The 9,012-nt window shown below is 48.9% G+C and overlaps 1 protein-coding gene across 1 annotated transcript; it reads right to left on the bottom strand.

Moving 5' to 3' along the window:
• Positions 1-2,471: 2,471 nt before the first annotated feature.
• Positions 2,472-6,998, bottom strand: LOC123443754 (LRR receptor-like serine/threonine-protein kinase GSO1). Its single transcript, XM_045120276.1, has 4 exons — positions 6,089-6,998; positions 5,512-5,772; positions 4,498-5,430; positions 2,472-3,192 (listed from the first exon to the last, which is right to left on the bottom strand). Exons 1-4 carry the CDS (start codon positions 6,933-6,935, stop codon positions 2,732-2,734), a joined length of 2,502 nt encoding a protein of 833 aa, XP_044976211.1. The 5' UTR covers positions 6,936-6,998; the 3' UTR covers positions 2,472-2,731.
• Positions 6,999-9,012: the final 2,014 nt, after the last annotated feature.

Here is a 9,012-nt window from a genome sequence, read left to right as displayed (position 1 = left end):
TTGCTTGCTCTCTCATAAGAATGGTTGAGCCCCCCAAGTGTATGATGATGTAACCTAGGAGTAAGTATTTCCCTCAATTAGAGAACTAAGGTTTATCGAACCAGTAGGGGTCACCTAGCAAACAAAGTGAGCGGTTCCTTTTCATAAATCACGCTTGTACCCAACATGGAAACAGGTTCGTCAATCCCCTTATCTTGCTAGTTACAAGATTAAACTGCAAATTATGGAGATAGATAACAAAGTGAAAGTAAAGGCAACATGGAAGGAGAGAATATATTATTTCCAGTAAAGGATAATAGAGGGAGGGGACCATAGGTTCACTAGTGGCATCTCTCTCAAGCATACAAGTGTGGTGTGATGAACAAATTACAGTTGGACGTCGATTGCATTGCAATATTTATATTTATGACTATGATCATTCATGGTATAATCTTATATAGGCATTATGTCCATCATAAGTAGACTGTTACTCGAGCTGCAACTACTACTATCCACCCCAAGGCTGCTATCCAACATGCATATCAATGTATTAAGTTTACAAGAAATGGAGCATTGAAATAAGTATGATGATATAATGTAGACAACAAAAATCAAGCAATACGATAAGATACTGTCATTTTATCCTTAGTACTAACAATACAGTACAATACGTGTATTCCACCTTTTCTATCAGTGGGATATAGATTGTCGTAAGAGAGAGAGAGAGAGAGAGAGAGAGAGAGAGAGGGAGGGAGAGAGAGAGGACTCCCGTGTGTGCTCCACGGCTGTTGTGGCCCTTGTGACGGCGTTGAGGGCTGCCTAGGGCGTGCCCGTGGTGTCCGCGTCCCCGATCTGTCGAGGTCAGATCTGATCGCCGGCGACACGGGTGGCGCGGTGCTGCTCCCCGGCGGAGGTGGCTGGCGCGGGCTGAGGCGTTGGTGCCAGCTGGCTCCTCTCCTGATCGCGGTGGGGCAGCTCATGGTGGTGGCGCTGGTTGTCGGTGTGGTTCCGGCACGGCGATCGGACTCGACGACGGGGCGCAAGGGTGGACGATCCTTGTGGTGCCGGCATGGCTTGTCGGGACTTTGGCCTATGGCTGCGGGTGAAGCTGGTGAAGGAGATTCAGATTTGGGGAAACTCTTGGTCGGCCCTGCCCGGCTACACCGACGACGACGCTCGAGGGAGCTGCTTTTCTTCTTGGAGACGTCGGTATATGTCTGCTCCTCTGCTTCCATCCTACCTGCCCTCAGGTGAAAACCCTAACTCGAGTGGGCGGCTGCGGAGTCCTTGACGTCGTGACCTTCCTGAAGGCGTCGTATTGAGGGCTGAGTGGTGGTGGACACTATGTGGATCCTCGACGGCTCCTGGTGGTGGGCACTGCTTGGGGGGAAACCCTAGGATCTGGTCTTCCAGATCGGTCGATGGCGGTACTCCGGTGCCGTTTTTCTCTTGGAAACATCGTTTGTGGAGCAGCGCTAGAAGACACAGGCACGAGGTGGAGCAGCTTCGTCTTGCATGGAGCTGTGGTGGAGCTGTCAAGTCATGCCTGGCTAACAGGTGCTACGCTAAGTCATGCCTAGTTGGCAGGTGCTACGCACGACAATTCTTCCAGAGTCTTGGTGTGTGGACGGATGAGCGCAAGGTGGTGGCGCCGTTAGACGCCGTGGTGGCGTCGACGGATGTACGAACTTGCAAGGATGATGCGGATCTCTTTCTGAAGTTGGGTCAGTGGTACAAAGATGGTGACGGCTTCTAAAACGTGTGCACGTGGTATGCGTTTTAGGTCTGCTGCACCGATTGTTGGTCCCGATACGTTATGTGGATGGATTGACGACGACACCGGTTTTAGATATGGGGAGTGAGAGCACTCCACATTATCGAATTTGTAGGTGTGAATGGTGGCTTCGGATGGATTGATGTATGTTCTTGTCAGACCTTTGTGAAATAATTAATAAAGATGACCGCATGCATCGACTGATGCAGAGGCCGAGGGTTTAACCTCCTTTTCTAAAAAAAAAGAAAAAAAAAACTTTCTCCCTCTTGTAGGTGTTGTTCTTCATTATAGAGTTTATTTTGTCCGGCACCTTAGCAGCTACCCTCTTTAAGACGTTTAGTGACCTAAAACATCTTATATAATTTACAGAGTACTAGCAGAGAAAAGCCCAAAATCAGCGTGTGCCTTTTTTTTTGCCTGTGAGATTGCATCAGCCTCTGTGATCACAAGGCTGGGTTCTGTACTGGAAAAAACATACGCAACCAACAAGACAAGACAGCAATATATAGCTCACATGCTCTCATGGACTCTTGGCTCTTCCTCCTTGGATAGAGGCAATCACAGCCTCAGAAGATCGATCCAAGCTGGTACACGTGAACACAGGATTGATTGTACACTTGGGAGTCACAAGGGCTGCGTACTGTCTGAAGAAAACAAGGGCCGGGCAAAAAAGGAGCTGCAACAAAATGGCCGCATTCATGCAACAGAAAATAGCACATCCGATACAAGTTAGCTACCAATGCAGCCTTTATTCAGCAACATTAACAATACAACATTAGCATAATACAAGATCTCAGGATTGTTCCTAGGTATTTAATTGCTACCTCATTTTCCAAAGAAAAATAAATTAATGGGTACCTCATTTGCTTCTAAGATCAGTGATTAGTGATCCTAGATAAGTAGGAGTTGATTCCAGGCAAGGCAGCACTGCCAGGCGCGAGACTGGCAAAAAAGGTTATTACATTGTATTCCCATCCATCACAAGGTGTCCAATTCTTGAACGAGCTCTTCCATGGTGGGTCTTTGCTCAGGGTTTTCACTGGTGCAGACCAATGCAATCTTTGCCAGTTTAGCCGCTTCCGTTGCTGAGTAACATCCTTTCATGTTGCCGTCGATGAGGTCATGGACATTGCCTGTCTCGAAGGGCAGCTGCATCGTTTTACTTTTACCCGTGAGTATCTGAAACACAATTACCCCGAAAGCGTAAACATCGCTCTTCTCCGAGAACCGACCGACGGTGGTGTACTCAGGGGCAAGGTACCCCATGGCGGCACTCGCCTTGAGTGTCGAGAAGACCAGGTCGTCCACAAGAAGCTTGTGCAGGCCGGAACCAGAAATCAGAGGCTTGTAGGTGTAATCCACCAGAACTTTGTCCGCCGATATGTTTTGGTGAACAAGAGGGAGTTTGTTTGCTCTAGTACTGTGCAGATATCCAATTCCTGCATAATAAACATGGATAAGGAACCTTGCTTTTGCAAAAATTCGAACCAATGAAAGAATGTAACACGGAATAGATTCAACTGGTTTGGACGGTAATCTAATAATACACTTTGTATTTACAGGCATATGTTCCTAATTTCACAGGTTGTGGCTTCTTGCAGATACTTGAGACGATTTGAGTGCTCTAGCCCATGGTACTTTAATTACGGAAAGGCTAAAAATTTAACGTCAGATTTGTACATAGCAAATTGAACGTTTTCCATGACAATTTGATGCGAGGATGACAAATTTAGTTTACAAACCCGGTTATTTTCTGGCAAAAAATAAACTATGACAAATTTACCATGCTCGCGAACTAAACTTGTCAATCTCAACGAACACTGTCATAAAATATGTTCGATTTGCCAATGCCTAAAAATCTGATGTTCCCTGAATATCCAGGTCCTTTAATTATTATGGCTATGCGCACCCCATGATGAGGCAGGGTTTTCCTCCATTTTAAAAACCCGAATGGTAACGTCCACACGTATGCCATATCTGCAATTTGTCCAGACGCACTAATCTTCGTCTGTTATGTTTTACACGAATCCTAAAGAAGTTTGTTGGAATTTCAGTTTTCCGTAGGCATAGCATGTTGTGTGGGTGTTAGAGCGCTTGCCCACACGATCTGCAATGTGCGGTTATCAGCTGCGCCATGTGGGTGAACCAGTTTCTATCTACACAGTCACCCCCAAGTCGCCCGCGTGTGGGTGAACTGCTCTCCGCCCACGCTTGTAGTTGCTAGATGGCAACTGCAGTTGCACGTATGTGGCAACTAGATAAACACACATGGCAACTATGATTAACCATATATGTCAACTATGGTTGGACCACACGTGACAAGTAGTTAATCACACATGACAACTATTGTTTGATCATATGTGGCAAGTAGTTAATCATACATGGCAACTATGATTTAATTACATGCGGCAAGTGTCGTTAATTGGACATGGCAACTATAGTTAACCAAAACAGAAAAGTTGTTATGCTTTTTCAACTACATTTGTCATCCTGGGTAACTAAAGTTGTCATCTCCGAAGTAACTAAAGTGTCATTCCCCGGATACAAAATTATACTACTAAGCTTAAGATACTTATTTTGGACAGAGGAGTACCACACTAGCAGTAGCAGTGTTTGATAACTGATGGAAATTATACTACTAAGCTTAAGATACTTATTTTGAACAGAGGAGTACCACACTGGCAGTAGCAGTGTTTGATAACTGATGGCTTAGACACTGACAGAGAGGGACACTACCACCATACCTTTAGCAATTCCCTTGATGATGGACACCCTCGTGGACCACTCAAGGACGCGCCCGCCATGGCCGAGAGCACCGCCGCCGCCGTCTTCTCCTGCAACGTCCAAGAAGTGCGATAGACTGCCGTTGGGCACGAAGTCGTGCACGAGGAAGCACTCTCCCCTGGCCCTGGAGCAGCAGAACCCCCTCAGCCCCACGATGTTGTCGTGCCGAAGCTCGGCCAGCAGCTTGAGGCCCTTGAGGAACTCCGCCTCCTCCTGCTTGCAGCAGGTCTTGCCCAGTCGAGTGACGACGACGGGCGTGCCGTCGCGCAGCGTGCCCCTGTACGTGGCCGCGAAGCTGCTTCCGGCGCCACTCTTGGACCTGGAGGTTTTCTTCCCCATGAGATTCAGCTCCGAGAAGTAGTGCGTCGCGGACTCCACCTCCTCCATGTTGAACCGGAAGCTCGGGGACACCTCCTGCGAGAACCCGACGCCGCTCCGCCCGTCGGCCAGCGGGTCCCAGCCGTTGGAGTACTCGAGGCTCACCAGCGTTGACGACGCGCTCTTGCGGAACGATTCCTTGGTCGCCTCGCCCTCGATGCTGCACCGGCCGCCCACCGTGGTCATCGGAGGTGCGCCTGCGCCTGAGGCCCTCCTCTGCTTGCGCCACCTGTGCCACGAGAAGACCAAGAGACCGGCCGCTGTCGCCCCCAGAAGGATCACCGCGACAATGACGACGGCCGCGAGAGCCTTGGTGGAAGGGGGGCAGTGGGTTCCGCTGCAATGCCTGTCGGAAGAGCCCGGCTTGATCTGCGGCGCGATGCCAGCGCTGAACGGCTGGGGCCTGTCGGGGTCGATGAGGTCCGCCGGAGTGCACGGCCGGAGATCGGGGAGCCCGGTGCCGCACAGATCAGTGTTGTTCCCGTACTGGAATCCACCCTCCAGCTTGGCCAGTTCTGGGGAGCAACCAAATCAAACTGACACTGAGCGGAGCAGTTCTTGGGAGCTCAAGAATGGATTCGTAGATTGTTGCGTACCGGAGGGCACGCTGCCGGTGAGCGAGTTGTTCCTAACATCGAGAGCAGCGAGCTGAGGCAGCCTGGCGAGCCTCACCGGGATGGAGCCGAAGAGGTTGTTGAAGCTCAAGTCCAGCCGCCTCAGCTCGGGCAGGTCGCCGAGGCTAGCAGGGATGGCGCCGTTCAGGTGGTTGGACTGCAAAGCCAACACGGCGAGCCTGTTCAGCAGCCCCAGCTGGGTGGGGATGCTCCCGGTCAGCTGATTGTAGCACAGCTGCAACACTTTTTTTTTTTGACACATCAACATTAACAGCAGTGTTAGAGTGGCAAACAAACCAACAAGTGTAGAAAATCAATCGATGACCAAATCATATATATAGCAATATCAGCCAAGAAGCGTCAGTGAATCCAAGAACTTGTTTCAGGATCATGGCACGCTAGGTAGCATAGGAGACTGGAGTACTGGACTGGAATAGAACGGGACGAATCGAATCAATCCAAGCAATGCAGCACTGGCAGTGGCAGAGTTCACGGCGCCACATGCAACTAGGCAAGCAAGAATCAGAAAGAGAAGACGCGGAGCTCGGACTTGGCTCACCTTGCAGCGAGGCCATGGCGCCGATCTCGGCCGGGATGGGCCCGGAGAAGTTGTTGACGTTAAGGTAGACATCGGTGAGCCTTGTGAGCTTGGCGAGCTCCGGGGGCACCCCGCCGCGGAGCTCGTTGTAATGGAGGTACAGGCCGGTGAGCGCGCGGAGGCCCGCGACGGCAGGGGAGAGCGTCCCGGCCAGGCCCTTCCCCTGCAGCGAGACGTTGGCGACAGCGCCGAGGGCGTCACACGCGACGCCCTCGAACCCTCCACGGGCACACGGGTCCCGCCCGGGCGCCCACGACGGCAGAAGGCGCCCCGTCGGGTCCAGCGCCGCCTTGAACTCCAGCAGCGCCCGCAGCTCTCCGTCATCCGCCGCAGAGGCCAGGCCGAACAGAGAGTGGCAAACGACTGCCAATACCGCGAGGGCTACGAAGCGGGCGCAGGCCATTGCCGGCCGCGCAGGTGCTCTTCTTGGTGCGCGGGGAGAGGGGAAGGGAGGGTGGAGGGGACACGAGCGTGCAGAGGTGAGGGGTCCGAGGAGACGAGTGAAGAAGTAAAATACTCCGAGAGGGTCGGTCAGCAGCATGCACCGAGCTGAGTTGTGTGAGGATGAATCATGGGCCTCGCATGTCAGTTCGTGGAGCTGGGCTATACCTGGCCATATGCCGGCCAGATCGGGCTGAAAAGAACCACCGTTGAAAACCCACGCCCGAGTCCGGCCCCGCCCGACCGCCGGGCCTAACAAAAAGTGCTCGAGCCTGAAAAAGCCCGACATGGCCACCGGCCCGGCCTGACTACGGCTAAAAATAGTTTTGCTCAAGCCTGAGATCGGCCCGGCCTGATTGTTGGGCATGATTTCAGGGTCGAGCTCGGCCTGATAGGATGATTAGGCCTCGTTCAGTCCGGAATGTGGTAGAACGATGAACTTCTTCTCTTGTGCTTTTAAAGATAGTCTTCTCAACACTGAATCACTCTCTCATGGATTTAGCATGGGTAGAAGAGATTGATCTTGTGAAAAACAACTTAGAAAGGCTAGAAATCAAGGTTTAAATGATTGGAATGGAATCTCTTGATCTCAACACATTAGTAGATGACTCTCTCTTAAAAAATGGATATGGCAAGTGTAATTGTGTTCCGAGTGTAGGTGGAGGGGTATATATAGGCATCCCTAAAATCCAACCTTTACAACATTATTGCCCAACTCGTTGGCACCGAAATCAATCTCGGTGGTACCGAGTTGCACTAAATATGAAAACTTTTGAACTCTCGGTGAGACCTATATAGGAATCTTGGTGATACCAATACAATGACCTAGACCAGTTTCTAAATCTCAATGAGACCGATTTCGAACTAGAAAATTCTGATTCTTGAATTCCTCTCCACAGAAAGTTGGTCACTGAATCTCGATGACACCGACGTGAAAGTTGATGGTACCAAGATGGTAGGCTTTGGCATAGAGTGTGTCAAGTGTAAAATCGATAGGGCCGAGTGGAAATACTTGGTGGCACCGATTTTGCTGATGTGGCTTTGCACAGAGATATTTTGTGAGAGAATGGCTAAGTATTTTTTGTGGCTACTTCTAAGCACTTGAGCAACCAATTCATCATAATACCCCATCCCCTTTTAATAGTATTGATTTTCCTATCGACTCAAAGTGATTTCTCACAATTGTAAAAATGAAGATCCTTCTTGCTTGAAGCTTGAGCCAATCCTATTCCTTTCCTTGCATCAAGGGGCATCTCCATACAATCCTATAGACAAGGCATCTTTGAACTTTTCTGAAATATACTTGGATAAGATCATTAGTCCAATGATGCATATTTTATAATTATTTACCAAAACCACCTTTGGTACCAATTGTGCTTTCAATCTCCCCCTTCTTGGTAATTGAGGACAACATATAGATCAAAGCTTCGACAAAAGATATAATCAATGGTTAGCATCGACGCTTTGAGAAGTATGTGAAAAGCCAGAGCTCCCCCTAAATTTATGCATTATTTTAAATTTGCTTTTGAATGCAAATGCACAATCGATTAGGACCATGGGTTACTCTTCCATGTCACATACAACTTGTTGGTGCGCATAAATGACATGAATGAATAGTAATGCACATAACATCAATCAAGCAAGTGAATGATCACCATGTAGATAGCTCAAAGGTAATAGTGTGATAGCATCAAACAATCAAAGCATATGATCAAACACTCCTAAAAGGATAAATATTGGAAATATGCCCTAGAGGCAATAATAAAATGGTTATTATCATATTTCCTTGTTCATGATAATCGTCTATCGTTCATGCTATAATTGTATTAACAGGAAACAGTAATACATGTGTGAATGAATAGATCACAATGTGTCCCTAGCAAGCCTCTAGTTGGCTAGCTCGTTGGTCAATAGATGATCATGGTTTCCTGATCATGGACATTTGGATGTCATTGATAGCGGGATCACATTATTGGGAGAATGATGTGGTGGACAAGACCCAATCCTAAGCCTAGCACTAGATCGTATTGTTCGTATGCTAATGCTTTTCTAATGTCAAGTATCTTTTCCTTCGACCGTGAGATTGTGCAACTCCCGGATACCGTAGGAGTGCTTTGGGTGTATCAAACGTCACAACGTAACTGGGTGACTATAAAGGTGCACTACGGGTACCTCCGAAAGTGTCTGTTGGGTTGGCACGAATCGAGATCGGGATTTGTCACTCCGTGTGACGGAGAGGTATCTCTGGGCCCACTCGGTAGAACATCATCATGAGCTCAATGTGACTAAGGAGTTAGTCACACGATGACGAACTACGGAACGAGTAAAGAGACTTACCGGTAACGAGATTGAACAAGGTATAGGTATACCGACGATCGAATCTCGGGCAAGTTCTATACCGACAGACAAAGGGAATCGTATACGGGATTGATTGAATCCTTGAC

Source organism: Hordeum vulgare, chromosome 3H, assembly GCF_904849725.1.
Source record: "Hordeum vulgare subsp. vulgare chromosome 3H, MorexV3_pseudomolecules_assembly, whole genome shotgun sequence".
Classification (NCBI taxonomy): domain Eukaryota; kingdom Viridiplantae; phylum Streptophyta; class Magnoliopsida; order Poales; family Poaceae; genus Hordeum; species Hordeum vulgare.
Note: the sequence above shows the minus strand (reverse complement) of the source record. Positions and strands in the feature narration are given on the sequence as shown.

What these genes read in the sequence shown, in the direction of transcription:
- LOC123443754 (XM_045120276.1), bottom strand. Translation starts at nt 6,935, where the DNA reads ATGCCCAACAATCAGGCCGGGCCGATCTCAGGCTTGAGCAAAACTATT. An exon ending in CGCCATGGCCTCGCTGCAAG is followed by an intron (nt 5,773 to 6,088) that starts GTGAGCCAAGTC and finishes AAAAAAAAAAAG; the next exon opens with TGTTGCAGCTGTGCTACAAT. An exon ending in CATCAAGGGAATTGCTAAAG is followed by an intron (nt 3,193 to 4,497) that starts GTATGGTGGTAG and finishes TTTATTATGCAG; the next exon opens with GAATTGGATATCTGCACAGT.